At 35.7% G+C, this 17,748-nt stretch overlaps 1 protein-coding gene across 5 annotated transcripts in view; it reads left to right on the forward strand.

Annotated features, from left to right (window-relative positions):
• The window catches only part of NETO2 (neuropilin and tolloid like 2), a 59,952-nt gene extending 43,960 nt beyond the window's left edge, over positions 1-15,992 (forward strand). For 4 of the 5 annotated variants that reach the window (XM_077751404.1, XM_077751405.1, XM_077751406.1 and 1 more), the window contains 2 exons: positions 12,276-12,389; positions 13,997-15,992. In XM_077751404.1, the coding sequence (XP_077607530.1) occupies positions 12,276-12,389; positions 13,997-14,577 (695 nt within the window). In that variant the 3' untranslated portion in view covers positions 14,578-15,992. The remainder of the gene's footprint in view (positions 1-12,275; positions 12,390-13,996) is intronic. The other variant, XM_077751408.1, reaches the window with a different exon arrangement.
• The last annotated feature ends 1,756 nt before the right edge of the window (positions 15,993-17,748 follow it).

Below are 17,748 nucleotides of genomic sequence, written 5' to 3' on the forward strand. Positions count from 1 at the left end.
ATGGCCAAGGACCAGCTGTGTTTTCCCTGGTCCAGCCCTAGAACCAACCATATTTCCAAGAAGCCCTTTTCTTCTCTTAAAGAAAACATTCAGAAAACACTTCTGGGTTGTTGGGTTTTTTTTTAATAGTAATCATAATGAATCTGTGGATTGCTTTTGAGTAGTATTGTCATCTTAATATTAGGTCTTCAGTTCATGAATCCAGGCTTTCTTACCATTTATTGTCTTTAATTTCTCTCAACAGTGTTTTGTACTCTAATATATAGGTCTTGCATCTCCTAGGTTACGTTTATTCCTAAGAATTTTTTGTTTGATACTGTAATAAATGGAATTATTTTCTTTTCCAGTTTTTCATTGTTAGTGTGTAGAAATGCTCCTGACTTTTGCCTTTTGTATGCTACTTTTTGTATCCTACAACTTTACTGAAATTAGCTCTGTGTGTGTGTGTGTGTGTGTGCGTGTGTGTGTGTAATCTTGTTAGTGTTTTCTACATATAAGATCATGCTATCTGCAAACAGATAATTTTACATTTTCCTATTTGGATGCTTTTTATTTCCTTGCCTCACCTAATTATTCTTGCTAGAATGTCTAGTACTGTATTGAATAGAAGTGAAAGGAGGCATCCTACTCTTGTTTCTGATCTTAGGAGAAAGGCTTTCAACCTTTCATCCTTGAGTATCGTGTTAGCTGTGGGGTTTTCATATATGGCCTTTATCACATTGAGGAAATTTTCTTCTGGCCCTACTTTGTTAAGTGTTTTCATCATGAAAGGATGTTGAATTTTGTCAAATGCTTTTTCTGATTCAATTAAGATGATCATGTCATTTTTTCCCCTCTTCTTTCTGTTAATGTGGGGTTTTACATTGATTTTTGTATGTAAAACCATTTTTATGCTCCAGGAATAAGTCCCACTTGCTCATAGTGTGTAATCCTTTTAATATGTTGTTGATTTCAGTGCTAGTATTTTGTTGAGAATTTTTGTATCAATATACATAAAGGGGTATTGGTCCGTAGTTTAATTTCTTGTAGTATCTTTGTCTGGCTCTGATATCAGGGTTATGCTGGTCCATAGACTAAGTAAAACGTAATCCTTTCTCTTCAGCTTTTTGGAGGAGTTTGAGAATTGACATTCTGTAAACATATGGTAGAATTCATCAGTGACGCCATCCAGTCCAGGGCTTTTCTTTGTTAGAAGATAGTTTGATTACTGATTCAGTCTTCTTGTTAGTTAGAGATCTGCTCAGATTTTCTGTTTGGTTTTTATTCAGTTTTGGTACAATGTATGTTTTTAGGAATTTGTCTATTTCATCTAGATTAGCAGTTTCTTGGTGTAGAATTGTTTTTAGTATTCTCTTCTAGTCCTTTTTATATCTATAAGATCTATACTAATGTCTCCACTTGCATTTCTGATTTTAGTAATTTGATCTTTTAACCTCTGTTTCTTTTTCTCCTTAGTCATTGTAACTAAAGTTTGACGATTTTGTTGATCTTGTCCAAGAACCATTTTTTGGTTTTTTTCTTTTCTCTAGTTTTTCTATTCTCTGTCTCTATTCTCTATAATTTCAATATTACTGACAAAGGCATAGAACTCTGAGTTTAGTTTGCCCTTCCTTTTTTGGCTCTTTAAGGTTAAGTTAAGGGTTTAAGACTTTTCTCTTTTTTTAATGTAAGCACATATGGCTATAAATTTCCTTCTTAGCACTGCTTTCATTGTTTCTCATAAGTTTTGGTATGTTTTGTTTTCTTTTTCATTGGTCTCTAGGTATTACCTAATTTCCCTTGTGATTTCTTCTTTGACCAATTGGTTAAGAGCCTGTAATTTAGGGGCACCTGGGTGGCTTAGTCGGTTAAGCGACCGACTTTCACTTAGGTCATGATCTCGCGGTTCGTGGGTTCGGGCCCCGCGTCAGGCTCTGTGCTGACTGCCAGCTCAGAGCCTGGAGCCTGTTTCAGTCTGTGACTCCCTCTCTCTCTGACCCTCCCCTGCTCGCGCTGTCTCTCTCTCTCTCTCTCTCTCCTAGAAATAAATAAAACATTAAAAATTAAAAAAAAAAAGAGCCTGTAATTTAACTCCCACATATTTACAAATTTTCCGTTTTTTATTCTATTACTGATACCTAGTTTTACTTCATTATGATTGGAAGAGAAACTTTATATGATGTCAGTCTTTTAAGATTTTTGTGTGTAATGGCTGGCCTAACATATGGTCCATCCTGGAGAAAGTTCCATATACAACTGAGAAAAATGTATATTTTGGTGTTGTTAGGTGGAATTTTCTGTATGTTATCTAGTAGGTCCTCCAATTGGCTTCTAGTGTTATTCTTTTATTTGCTTATTTATCTTCTGTTGGTGTATCCATTATTAAAAGTGGGATATTGAAGTCTCCAACCATTGTAGAATATCTAATTCTCCCTTAAAATTTGATAGTGTTTGCTTCTTATATTTTAGGACTCTGATTTTTTTTTTTATAATTGTTGTATCTTCGTGATGAATCTCTTTTACCAATATACATTGTCTCTCTTTGTCACTTGCAACAGTTTTGATTTAAAGTCTATTTTTGCTTGATATTTGTATAGCCACCCCAGCTCTTTTTTGGTAACTGTTTGCATGGAATATCTTTCTCCTTTTTTTTTTTTTTTACTTGCAACCAATTTGTATCTTTAGATCTAAAGTGAGTCTTTTGTAGAACAGTATATAGTTGGATCTAGGGGTTTTTTCACTGTCTATTCTGCCAATCTCTGCTTTTTGAATAGAGGGTTTAACTCATTTACACTTACAGTAATTACTAAAAAGGAAGGACTTCTGCCCTTTTGCTATTTGTTTTCTAAATGTCTTAGAGCTTTTTCTCCCTCATTTTCTTCATTATAATTTTCTTTTGTGGTTGATTTTTTGTGGCAACACGTTCGAATTTCCTTTTGTGTATATTCTTTAGAAATTTTCTTTGTAGTTATAATGGGGTTTTATCTTTATCTGAATTAAGTCTTTAAAAGTTATCTTGGGGCACCTGGGTGGCTCAGACGGTTAAGCATCCAACTTTAGCTCAGGTCATGATCTCACAGTTAGTGGGTTCGAGCCCCACATCAGGCTCTGTGCTGACACCTAGCTCTGAGCCTGGAGGCTGTCTTCCAATTCTGTATCTCCCTCTCTCTGACACTCCCCTGCTCACACTGTCTCTATCTGTCTCTCAAAAATAAACATTAAAAAAAATTTTAAGTCATTTTTACTAATTTGTGAGCATTTGAGATTTTTATTTTAAAGGATGTTGTAGCTCATTATAGATAGTAATCCAGCTTAAAAGTGGAAAAACTCTGAGTACAGATTTTAGGATTCTTCCCTTAAATTCCTGATAATTCACCTGAGCAAATCCCAGGAAAAATTGTTTCTATTGCCTAACTCCTGTAAAAGTCCAAGTGACTTGTCAGTACTTCCTAATAATTATTTTGTTGATTTGGCTTATCGTAAGTTTAAATCACATTACATTACCTTTGGTTTTTTTAAAAAAACTGCCTTCAAGGGGTGCCTGGGTGGCTCAGTTGGTTAAGCATCTGACTTGAGCGCTGGTCATGATCTCGTGCTGTCAGCGTGGAGCCTGCTTGGGATTCTCTTTCCCTCTCTCTCTGCCCCTCCCCTGCTCATGCACTCTCTTTCAAAATGAATAAATAAAAAAAATTTTCAGAAAGGCTAAAATTAGAGCTCATGGGGCACCTGGGTAGCTCAGTCAGTTGAGCATCAACTTGATTTCTGCCCCTCTCTCCCTGCCTCTGCCTTACTTGTGCTCTCACTCTTTCTCTCTCTGTCTCAAAATAAAGAAATAAACTTTAAAACAATTAAAAATTAAAGAAAAAGAAAGGTAGATTAGGGGTGCCTGGATGGCTCAGTCAGTTGAGCATCCAACTCTTGCTCTCAGCCCAGGTCTTGATCTCAGGGTCATGAGTCTAAGCCTTGCTTTGGGCTCCACAATGGGCATGGAGCCTAGCTAGAGTTAGAAGGCCTTTAAATTAAAGGGTAAAATTAGGGGTACCTTAGTGGCTCAGTTGGTTGAGCGCCTGACTCTTCGTTTCAGCTTAGATCATGATCTCATGGTTGTGGAATCAAGCCCCGCATCAGGCTCTGCACTGACAGCATGGCATCTGCTTGGGATTCTCTCCTTCCCTCTCACTGCCGTTCCCCTGCTCATGCTCTCTCTTTCAAAATGAAAAAATGAATTAAAAAAATTTTTTAGAAAGACAAAAATTATAATTCATGGTGTAGCTCAGTCGAGCATCGGCTCTTAAATTTCTGCTCAGATCATGATCCCAAGGTTGTGGGATAGAGCCTGGTATCTAGATTCATTCATTCTCTCTCTCCTTCTCTTTTTCTTTCTTTCTTTCTTTCTTTCTTTCTTTCTTTCTTTCTTTCTTTCTTTTTCTCTCTCTCTCTCTCTCCCCCCTCCCTCCCTTCCTCCCTCCCTCCTTCCCTCCCTCCCTTCCTCTCCCTCTCTCCCTCTCTCTCCACCCCCCTTCCTTCCTCCCTTTGCCACTTTCAGCTCCTGTGTGCATGCTGTCTGTCTAGAATCGAAATAATAAAATTAGAGTTCATGTTATGTTATGTTAAGCTTTGGGGAATTTTGAAGGGTCTTATACTACAAATGATGTAATCAGATCTGTGCTTTAATTAGGGCATGGAGGCTGTAGGAGGCTAATTTCCATAGTCAGAGGGGGAGACCAGGAAGGTCTGAAACAGCAGTGACAGGAGAAAGAAGAGTTGTGGAGGCAGAATACGCAAGATTTGGGGACTGATCAGAATGTGTCAAAGACACCTACAATTTGGGTCTGACTGACTTGGAAAATGAAAATTGGACAGATAAGAGGAGACAGCGTTGAGTTATTTTGGATTTAGTGAGTTTCTCAAGTAGTTGGAAATGTCAAGAGCTCAGCAGTGATATTTGCATAGAGTAAACTGCTGCCGCTGCTTGTTGCCCTATGGATGGATATCAACTGTGTCCAAAATTTTTTAATCAACTTTTTATATTTGAAAAAAACAGCTTTGTAAAGGCTGCTTAACTGTTTCAAATGACTACAAAGCAGTGCATGATACAAAGATACAGTTACAGTTAGCAAGAAAACCTTTCAGCCATTTTCCCTTCTCCTCATCTTATTTATTCCTAATATCTTATACCTGTGTTTTCCAAAAGTGCCCGTCAGCCACATGTACCTATTGAACACTCATGATGTGGTCCATCTAAATTGAAATGTGCTATAATTATAAAGATATATTCTGGATTTCAAAGGCTTGGTATGAAATAATGTAAAACTTCTCCAAATATTTTATATATGTGTTAAGTGAGAATATTTTGGATATTGTTTCAGGGCTCCCTAATACCACTCACATGTTAGGTGATTTGCTAGAAGGACTCACAGGACTCAATTTGAATTTGAATACTCACAACTAAGATTTAGTACAGTGAAGGGATATAGGGTCAACAAAGGAAAAATACTGAGTCTGTAGAAATCCTTTCACAGACTTTTTTATCCTCCCTCCCTCCCACAAAGGGCACACTGAGCATGTGCATTTCTCAAGCAACAAAAAATGCACTAACATGTACAGTGTTTCTGCCTAGAGAACCCCCTTAGAGCTCAGCACCCAACTTTTTATTGGGGGCTAGGCACATAGGCACCATCTGCCTTGCCTATACCAAAATTGTAGACTCATGAAAGGAAAGAAAATATTTGGCATAAATGGCATTGTTCACACAGACTCTAGGCACCATGAACCTTACCAGTCAGGGAATGGAGTAAAGTCAAGTTCCCATTTGCCAAAATTAAAGGCCAACCTCGCACACAGACCCTTCTAAAGGTAGCAGCCTTAGTTGTACTATATTCTCTCTTCTGCAGGGATATATGAGATTCAATAAGCTACTAGTAAAATTAATTCTACCTGTTTCTTTCTAAAGGTCTTTTTTAATGTGGCTACTTGTTCACATTTTGCCTCACATTATATTTTGGGCAGCACTGGTCTAAATCTTAAATGCAAAATTATTTGATGTGTTTAGTTAAGGTATTTCTCTATCTACACTAATGATTTCTCCATCAGTACAAATGTGATAGGTAAACAGGTGAAAAGCCTCCCTCAAGTGATGTCTTTACAATAATCATTAAATATAAAACCAAGTTAAAGGTTGCAATAGACTTAAGTTTAGCTTTATTATCCATGAAGAACAAGAAAACTACCCCTCCAAAAAACAAATGTCATATGTATGTGATCAAAGTAAAGGATTTTGAAGGATTTTGTAAGTTTTCTGAAACAAAAGTCCTAATTTAGAAATATACTTGTTTTCTTTAATGTTTATATTGAGAGAGAGAGAGATTGAGTGGGGGGTTGTTAGAGAGAAAGGAGAGGGAGAGAATCCCAAGCAAGGTCCATGCTGTCAGCTTGGAGCCCTGTATAGAACTCGATCCCATGAACCATGAGGTGATGACCTGAGCCGAAGTCAAGAGTCAAACACTTAACCAACTGAGCCACCCAGGCACTCAGGAAATCTCCTTTTAATCATATTAGAGAGCACCAAACAGTACATTTTTATATGCTCATCATTAATTCAAATTGTTAAACTTTTTTGTTTTTCTCTAAGTTATTAGTAAATTGTAACTGTTATCCATCAATGAAAATAATCAATATTTCAGAAAAGGATTATTTATATAAATAGACTAATTCTGCATGAGATTCACTTCATACCTACCCATTGAGGATTACAGATATGACTAAAATAATATAACTTGGCTAAAGTGAATGATATGGAATAGCAGTCAGTCAGTATATTTGACTTCTTCCCAAGCACTGAATATTAATATACACCTCACTCTTTCAGACAGGATATGGTTTTAGGAAAATAATTTCTAGGACTACAACTGTGAAAGCAGCAGAAGTTATTTTTGTGAGAATAAATCCATAATGTGATTTTCAGTGACATACTGCCTACAGGCCCCTGCAGGCCTAGTTGAAGGACAGACCATCTTTCAGCATCATTGCCACACCTCGTGAGAAGGGGAGGAGGGCTGAAACCCTAACCCTTCTTTCCCACACCATGACCCAGTAGTGAGTAAAAAGGAAAAGACAAAGTCCTCAGGCTAGAAGTAGGAAACAGCTCATAACTGGTGCTATTTTTGCTATTCTCTTTGCCCTTTACTTATAAATTGCTATAATTCAGCTGTTTTTTATAGTTCTTAATTGAAGCATGTCATTAGCATCCCAGGTCAATAACTGATACTTTGTTTCTCATCATAATCAGTTATGCTTACCCACTGAAAATCCATAGAGCTTAATACATCTGCAATTATGAATATAATGTATTTCTACAAAACAAAAGCTGATGATATCACTGCTGCTTTCTAATTGCTTTAAATCATGTGGAGAACAGTTGTAAAGAACTATTATAAAAACCTCATGAGGGTATTTTCCACTTACTGTTCAGTCAGTGAGAAACTCTGAGCAGAAGACCTGTCTTTTTTTTGCCACTTTGAGACTACAAAGAGACATCAAAATGTGATCACGCAACATTCTGTGGATAAAGTTTAAGTGCTAATGATAGTGTGACTCAAAATCAGCATGCCTAGAAGCCACAGTACTGCTTATAACCTCACTCAGCTTGTCTTGAAAATAGCTTCTGTTCCCTGTATTCTCATTTGTGAACTGGATAAGAAAGGTAAAATTAGGTCAGCAAGTAATATGATACAGTATGTATTAGGATGGTGGTGTGATACATAAAGAAAAAACCACAAAATTCCAGTTTTTTGAAGTGAGGAATTCAAAAGTACTGTGTGTTCTCTAGGCCATTTGTTATGTTAAACTGCACACATGAGTGTAATATAATTTTATAATATACATGACAGTTGAAGTGGGTACACCAGCTAAGTATGTACTTCAATAAAATACCACCATACTGAGTTGTTGTTTTTTTTTTAAGTTTATTTATTCATTTTAAGAGAGAGCACCAGCAGAGGAGGGGCACAGAGAGAATCCCAAGTAGGCTCCACACTGTCAGTTCAGAGCCCAAAAGTGGGGCTCGATCCTGCAAACCATGAGATCATGACCTGAGCCAAAATCAAGAGTCCAATGCTTAACTGACTGAGCTACCCAGGCACCTCACCATCATATGTTTTCTTTGGCTTTTCTGCTCTCAACCTAATGACCTATTCATGTAACTCATATGTATTGCCCTTATGATAGGCTTTGAAATCATCAAACATTTTTTTAAGAATCATGAAATAATTACTTAATAGTTTAAATGATACATATGATGGGTTCAGTCTCTGAGTAAATTACTTGTTATATACATGATAGTTCTGAGAATAGAAGTATCAGTGTGATCGAGACCACTAATTTCATAGTCTCATTGATTTTAGAACCAGACATCTGAGATACCTATCTATCCCACTCGTTTAAAAAGAGGAAACAGAGACCCAAGGAGTTAGTTAAAATCTTAAAGTATACAGGTTAACTAATAACAGAAACAATTTAACTGCTTGGCTAGCTCAGTCGGTAGAGCATGAGACTCTTAATAACAGAAACAATTTTTATTAATTACTAATCCATTTTTTTCCATTCTCTGCTTCATAGCATGATTTCCCAAGCTATTCTGTTCTTAGCTATTTTAGATTCCTTAGTCATCAGAGCCACCTAGGTGGTATTATACTTGAACTGGAGTGGGTAAGTGCCCAGCAAAGAAGCAAGCCTAAAAGTTTAGTGCACAGAATATTTAACTGTATATAGATAAACGTCATACCTAAATTCCATTTAGTTTATAGTGGGGAGGAAAGAAAAATAAACAAATCCTAGTTCATAATGATTAACCATTTCAGATTAGCCTGCTGAAACTAAAACTTGGGTGAATATTACCTTTGGAAAATTCTTCCTTAAAAAGAGATTATAGGGGCGTCTGGGTGACTCAGCTGGTAAGGCATCCGACTCTTGATTTTGGCTAAGGTCATGATCTCACATTTATAAGAATGAACCCTGCGTTGGGCTCTGCATTGACAATGCGGAGACTGCTTGGGATGCTCACTCTCTCTGCCCCCTCTCTTTCTCTCTCTCTCTCAATCTCTCTCTACCCCTCCCCTCCATCTCAACAAGTAAACAAACAAACAAACAATCTTTTCTAAAAAGACCATATTTGCTCTCTAATAGCAAAGCAATTTTGGTTGTTATTTTGTTTCAGTTGAAGGATAATTAGCATGCATTCAAGGAATGATATTATATTCAGTGATTTGATATTTACATATATTATGAAATGATCACCACCATAAGTCTAGGTTCCATCTGTCACCATACAAAATTGTTACATTATTATTGACTGTTTTCCTTAAGTTGTACATTGTATCCCCATGACTTATATTTAATCCCCTTCCCTTATTTCATCCCATCTCACCTGCGCACCCCCACTTCCTTCTGGCAACCATTAGTTCTCTGTTTCTGAATCTTTCTGTTTTGTTTGTACATTTGTTTTGTTTTTTAGATTCCACATATAAATGAAATCATGGGTATTTGTTTTTCTCTGACTTATTTCACTTAGCATAATGCCCTTTAGGTCCATCCATGTTGTCACACATGGCAAGATTTCATTCCTTTTTATGGTTCAATAATATTCCTCTGTGTGTGTGTGTGTGTGTACATCTTTATTGATTCATCCATGGATGGGCACTTAGGTTGCTTCCATATCTTGGCTATTATAAATAATGCTGTAATGAACAGAGGGGTGCATACATCTTTTTGAATTAGTATTTTGATTTTCTTCAGATATATACCCAAGAGTAGAATTGCTGGATTATATGATAATTCTACTTTTAATTTTTTCAGGAAACTTTATACTGTTTTCCACAGGGGCTGCATCAATTTACATTCTCACTAACAATGCATGAATGTTCCTTTTTTTCCCACATCTCCACTGAGAATTATTTCTTGTCTTTTTGACAATAGCCATTCTGATAGGTGTGAAGTGATATCTCATTGTGGTTTTGCTTTGCATTTCCCTGATGACTAGTGATGCAATGGATGTCTATTGACCTACATTATAAGTCTAAAAAATATTTGATCAATATCAGATAATGTTTTAGGGTTTCCTGGGGACCCAGTAAATACCTGTTTTTATAGTCCATTTTCAGAGCCAAATTAAGAAATAGACAAAGGGCAGGTGGATACAAAACTGTCAATTTTTTTGTTTTGTGTGTGTTTGGTTTTTTGTTTGTTTGCTTATTTGTTTTTTACCAGACTGTCAGATTTGTTACCGATGATGCAACTGGACAATGTGGTTAGGTATTCCAAAGCTTCCTACGATTTTAACCTAAAGAGAGTGACTTCTCTCTTTAAACAATCTTATTGTTTAAATAAAATTCATGGTATATTTGTTTTTAAAAAGATACATTTAGGGGAGAAAATTAAGTTATTATTAATCTTTTAAAATTTAGATAGTTATTTTCATCTTGAAAAGAACCTTTTTTTAATGTTGATGTGTTTTGAGAGAGAGAGAGAGAGAGAAAGAGAGCACCTGCACTCACACAGGAGATGGGAGGGGCAGAGAGAGAGCAAGAGAGACTATTAAGCAGGCTCCACCCTGTCAGCCAGTGCAGGGCTCAATCCCACGAACTGTGAGGTCATGACCTGAGCCAGAATCAAGTCAGTTGCTTAACCAACTGGGTCACCCACACACACCTTGAAAAGAAACTTTTAAAAAGAAAATGTAAAAAACATTTGAGTCCTATCTGTATAATAGAGAGTGGTACTCAGTTTTTCTTCCTTGATGAGACATGTATCTTCTCAAAATAAATGTAGAATTTTTTAGACAGGAAATACATTGTGTTTGATGATATATTTGGAAACCAAAATGCTTAGTTGATTTTTAGGAGCTTCTGTCATAATTCTACAGTCTATCTGAGTGGGAGGAAAAATAAGCTGTCCTGCTTCTTGACTTTCAGATTTTTGTGTGTGTATCTTTACACTCAAATACACGTTATTACTATGTTGGTACTTCTGTCTCTGATCTAGGATTTTATTTCCTAACTGAAGTCAACACACTGAGTCATAATCTAGTGTAACAAATTTTTACACATACAAGAAGTGTTTGATAGAAGCACATATAGAGTATGACAGGAACACAGGGCCACTAGGTGCCTAGGAAAATTGAGGGAATCTTCACAGAGAAAACAACATTTTGGAGACTCTTGAAAGATGAGTAGGCAGTCACCAAGAAGGGAAGGAGGAGGAGACATTTCAGGCTGAAAGAACAGTTTACACAAAATACAAAATTACATGGTATATGTTCCATAAATCTTTATTGTTTTAAAACATTTTAATTTTGTAATTCCAAAGAGTTATTTTTGTGTGTGGTAAAATCTGTATAGCATTAAATTTGTCATTTTAACCATTTCTGAGTATATTGTTTGGTGGCATTAGGTACATTCACATTTTTCTGCAACCATCCCCACCATCCATCTCCAGAACTTTTTTATCATTCCCAACTGAAACTCTCCCATTAAACACTCCCCATTCCCCTCTCCCTCCAGGTCCTGGTAGCTATTGTTCTTTTTTTCTCTCAATGAGTTGACTGCTCCAAGTACCATATATACCTGGAATCCTACCATATTTGTTCTTTTGTGTCTGGCTTCTTTCAAGCATAGTATCTTCAAGATTCATGTATGTTATAGCATTTGTCAAAATGTTCTTCTGAGTTTTAACACTGAATAATATTTTATTAGATATGTGTACACCACATTGTGATTATCCATTCATCCATAAACAGATACTCAGATTGTTTCCACCTTTTGGTGGAATGATGTGCTGTGTGCTTTGTGAATAATGCTGCCATGAACATGGGTGTGTACTGTGTGTTTGAATCCTTGCTTTCAGTTGTTTGGGAGATGTACCTAGAAATGGAATTGCTGCAGCACATGATAATCTGTATAAGTTTCTGAGGAAATTCCATACTGTTTACCACAGCAACTGTGCCATTGTACATTTCCCTCTACAGTGTGTCTCCACATCCTCACCAGCATTTTCTTCTAACAGTTTGGAATGCTATCAGGCTATATACTAGTTCCATAAGAGCCGTGGCAAATATATTCATATTCTCATTACATTAAAAATGACATTTGGGCATCCTTAAGTAAAAGTTTAGGTGAGACCATATCAGAGAGTATTGGCCTTTATCTTATTGTTTGTATAGTAGGAGTGTATTCATGGAACAAGTTTAAGTGTAAATAAACCAAGATGAGTTCTTAGCAACAAATTGTTCTTCTTTCCTGCAGCTCCCTGCACAGGTAGCACTTTCTTTTGCCACAGCAACATGTGCATCAATAATTCTTTAGTCTGTAATGGTGTTCAGAACTGTGCATACCCTTGGGATGAAAATCATTGTAAAGGTGAGTGCACTTGCAAAGGCCAAACTTTTTGAGAGGAAAGCGGCCATTGCCCTTCATTAAGAAAGACTTAAAATGCCCTTTTCTTCAACTGTACTTAACAATAGCTGCTTTGGCAGAAATGGAAACATATAATGTAAATGTTTCTTTTAAACAGAGTATAGACCTCTGGTATGTGGTGAAAGCAAAGAAAAATACTTATTCTCAACAACAGCATTCCTTTTTATGAACTATGTTTTTTAAGTCTGCTATAATATTTCTTTCATTATTTTCTTATTCATATTGTAAAGATACCTTATTCTCAGAATAATTTAGAAAGTTACATAAAATGGTAGTATTTTTTAATTATATACAAATGCTGTTTAATAAATATGGACATGTTCAGTCTTAAAAAGGCAACAAAAGCAGACTTATAAGAACTGTTTGTTTTTTTTTTCATTTTATAAAATTTCCTATACTGTCTTTCTAGTGTATATCTAAGGTAAATGTGACTTGTGATAATAGCTGAATACCTACAAACATTATCAAGTCACTATCTCAGTCCTAAAGTTTACCTCTCTTTTATTCTCCCAGAGTTCAGTAAATATCTTACTGTGGAGTTTATGTGATCTGATATGTCTATCTTCAAGTACTATAAGTATTTTTAGGTAATCATTCAAATGGTAGGTTGTGATAACATACCTAAGTGGGTTAGCCTGATCACTTTAGTTCTCTCTTACTGATGGTGGTCAGTAGAGATACTGTGGATTTACTTCAATGTGGCAGTTTGTCAGAAATACCATAGGGGAGCCCCAGTGGCTCAGTCAGTTAAGCGTCCAACTCTCAACTTCAGCACAGGTCCTGATCTCATGGTTTGTTCATGAGATTGAGCCCCATGTCAGGCTCTGTGCTGAGAGCACAGAGACCCTGCTTGGGTTTTTCTCTCTTCCTCTGTCTCTGTCCCTCTTCTGCTCATGTGCGCTCTCTCCCTTTCAAAATAAGTGAACATGAAAAATATATATATATAACAATAAACTATTTGTAAAAAAATATATATATATATATACACATATATATATACACACAGTGGAACAGAAAGCTAAACTTGATAGAATAAGCATATTTGTTTGGCATTTTCCTTTTTTGTTTGTTTGAGAGAGAGAGAGCATGAGCTGAGGGAGGGAGAAAGGGGCAGAGAGAGAGAATCCCAACCAAGCTCCATGCTGTCAGCACAGAGCCTAACATGGGGCTCGACCCCAGAAACATGAGATCATGACCTGACCCAAAATCAAGAATCAGACACTTAACTGAGCCACCCAGGCGCCCCTGGCATTTTCTTAATGTTCATGCATTTAATTTAATTTGCAAATTATATGCATTCATGTACCTTCTGTGTAAAGGACCAAGTCCTTTTTCTTTTATGTAATCTATCTAACCATATTGTGATTGGCTAGTTTAACCAGAATTCATAATGGGATTGTTTTATTTGTTCAAATACCTAATTTTAGGTGGCATCATCTGTGGTCTATTTGACCCATGTGTTCTGCTTTACCAAAAATACCTTACCAATTTGGGACAGGATTCATTAATGAATTTTGAAAACCTCATTGTTTCTCTTTTTCTTTCTGCAGAAAAGAAAAAAGCAGGACTATTTGAACAAATCACTAAAACTCATGGAACAATTATTGGCATTACATCAGGGATTGTCTTGGTCCTTCTCATTATTTCTATTTTAGTACAAGTGAAACAGCCTCGAAAAAAGGTCATGGCTTGCAAAACTGCTTTTAATAAAACTGGATTTCAGGAAGTGTTTGATCCTCCTCATTACGAACTGTTTTCACTAAGAGACAAAGAGATTTCTGCAGACCTGGCCGACCTGTCGGAAGAACTGGACAACTACCAGAAGATGCGGCGCTCGTCCACTGCCTCCCGGTGCATTCATGACCATCACTGCGGATCACAAGCATCCAGTGTCAAACAAAGCAGGACCAACCTGAGTTCCATGGAACTGCCTTTCCGAAATGATTTTGCACAACCACAGCCAATGAAAACATTTAATAGCACCTTCAAAAAGAGTAGCTACACTTTCAAACAGGCACATGAATGCCCTGAACAGGCCCTAGAAGACAGAGTAATGGAGGAAATTCCTTGTGAAATTTATGTCAGGGGACGAGAGGATTCTGCACAAGCATCCATATCCATCGATTTTTAATCTACTAAAGGGGACATTAATTATTAAGTATGTACGTATGCAGCCTACAGAGCACTCATTCTCTTCAGCAGCCAACCCTTTTCTCCTGTTGAAACTAGGAAGACCTTTATTTCCCATTAACCTATTGTAATGGTGAAGTTTTTATTATCTCAGGCAGTCTGTATGTTAAGCCAACCAAGGAACTTACTCCATTCAGTGAAAAAAATAATAATCATTTATTGCTTGGTGTCACATAAACAAAGTACCAGTTAAATTGCATTTAAAGAGTGGAGAAGTTCCACTGAGCCAGGCTCAGGCTGCTTCAGGAATGCTGCTCTTGATTGATACAGCTTGTCAGTATTTTGATCCCACAATAAGTTTAAAAATGAGATTTTTCTTTACAGTCCTTTTGTTTTTCTTTTCTCTAAATTTAATTTGTTTTATAAGTTCATGATTTTACCATTTTGGTTTCTTGCATAAATATAAGTGGTTAACATACCACACATATTTCAATATAAGCATTTGTTCTAGAATTTGTCAAAATATAACTAGTTACTGTGGTAAGTGCCAATTAAGACCCAGATTTCTGTTTCACCCATCTGTTTCTTCTTGACTAATTTCTATACTGCTGCCTTTTAATTACTGGATCCTTAGTCTTTATTTTTTGTGAATGGTAAATGATTTATCACCTTTAGGTCCTATTTTGTCTTATTTATACTAGAAGATTTCATAATCCTAGAATGTTTGCATCCTTGCCAGTTATGGCTAAAAACTTAAAAAAGATTAAAACTTCTAGAAATCTTTTGAAATTTCCCAAATTTGGTCACATTCAGTAATAGCCCATTCATTCCTTTGAGCAAAGTCATTTAATTCATTTTGGAGGAGACCTGTAATTTTATTTCCAGCATTTCCAATCACCAGATTTGTGTTCCCTGTTATTTTTATAAGAAAATGATTTTGCTCCCTTTGTATTGGTTTATCTTAATGGCATATGGTAACCAAGGTTGTGTGAGAATAAAAGGAAAATTCCTAAGAAGCTATAAAAGCCCTCAGATTGCTTTGTACTTGGGACAATACATTTTTCTAGTTCTTACCAAGAATAACAACTTCCACTTTTTTTTAAACTGCACTTTTGACCTTATTTTTTTTATGGTATATAAACAATAATTTATAAACATGATATAAAAACTCATTGTGTTTTTTTAGACTTTTGATATTATTTGATACTGTACAAAACTTTATTAAATCAAGATTAAAGACCTACATGACAGATTTATTTCAGTGTTCACATTAGTGGCTTTGTATACAACTATGCTGTGATGGAACTCCACATTATAACTTATTGTAATGACCTTGGTAAAGTGTACATAGCTTTTGTTTCTTTTTGTTATTGCATTTAGTTTATGATAAATTTTCACTATGTGTTATTTATTGTTCCAAATCACTACACAAATCTTATATTAAAATATACATTGTTACATAATTCTTCAATCATGTTATTACACTGAGATTTTGGATCTTAAAATATATATGGAAAGGACCCATTTATCAAGTTATAACTAATACAGACATGCCATTTAAGAGATAAATTCTCATTTTTTATATATTTTGTAGTAATTCTCAATGAAATGAGAAATTGAAGTTTCACTGAATTTCATTGATTTTTTAAGATATCACATCCATGTGTTTTCTCAGATTAGTGAAAACTGGGACCTTAAATATGATACATATATGATGCCCCTTCAACATGTTTCTTATATCACATTTTTTACTTTTTAAAATTTAATATCCAGGATAGGAAAATCTATACTTAGCATATTCACGATTTAAGTTGTTTTTTAAGTCAGCATAATTTCCTGTTTTAAAAATACAATTTGGGGAGATAGAAAGACTTAATGAATGTAGTATTCATCGAACTAATGAACCAGAGCCAGATTAGATAGAAATTCTTTCAGTAGCTATGTTGAATAGGCATTCTAGTATTAGTAGCCAGCCAACATTTGAACAGCATAGTAAATATTTAATATAATAATAACTGATCTCACTCTTCATGATGAAGGAAAACTAGCATATTTTCTGTGTAAAATTATATCCATTATAAAAACAGCTGTTAAATTCATCTTTAACACCTACCTTATAGTGGAAAATAATACAGTATTGCTTCATGAGAGTCACTTGTAGCTATATTTTTATTTTGAAATTTGTATCCTATTTTCTTTTAAAAGGGCATGAAGAAGACTACAAAATAGAGCCTTTAAAGAAGACATTTAACATTTAACATTAAAACAGCACAGAAGCACATAGTTTCAGGCAACTCAGCAAGTAAATCTTGGACAAGAGATTTTGCTCTAAATTTTCTGGCTACTGAAACAAAAGAAACAGTTTTTGTTTTCCACAGTAGAAAATCCAAACTTACTTGCAGAAGCTAGTTTTCTCTTCAGCTAAAGAAAGAGAGGGTCACTATACAGAACATTTCCTCGGAATTTAAAGAAAGATGCAAAATGCAGAGAGAATTCTAAATGGTAAATCTTTATCTAGTGAAGGCACATCTTAATTTGGTCCAAGATCATTGGTTTCTGATGAGTTAGTCTCTGCAGGGGTAGAACTGAAGAGCCAGATGATCAATAGTAGCTAAGCCAGCCTTAAACTGCCATGTATTGTATGCCTTCATTGAACTATACATGGGGACTAGGCCTCATTTACTTTTTAGTCAAACATTTATTTAGCAGTACACTATAGGAAAAGAAGAGAATGGAACTAATTTTTAGGCGTTATTACCAGCATAATGCTAATTGCTGCATATATAGTTTATCATCTTTGAGGTCAGTGAGAAAACTTGACAAATTGTTTACTAAAAAAGTAAAAGCCATAAATTTTAGTAATGGAGATGAACTTTAGCCATCTTGTGGAAGTTATTACACCCTTCACAGAGAACATAGTAGCCAGTTGTTAAACGTACAGTGGAAAATGCAAATCTGGAGGGGAGAATAACTTCAATTCAGGAGCTACATTAAGGACATATATATGGTCATTACCTTTCATCTGTGATCCTGAGTTTAGCACAAGATACCAACCCTCAAGTGCCCACAAATTGCAGGAAACCTACAAATCCCAACATCTAAAGTATGTATGAATAAAGTGTGATGTACCTTTTGTGGGGCGAGGGGTGGGGGGGAAATGTTCAACCTAAAG

The sequence above is a fragment of the Crocuta crocuta genome, unplaced genomic scaffold (assembly GCF_008692635.1).
Source record: "Crocuta crocuta isolate KB4526 unplaced genomic scaffold, BGI_CrCroc_1.0 scaffold124, whole genome shotgun sequence".
Lineage (NCBI taxonomy): Eukaryota > Metazoa > Chordata > Mammalia > Carnivora > Hyaenidae > Crocuta > Crocuta crocuta.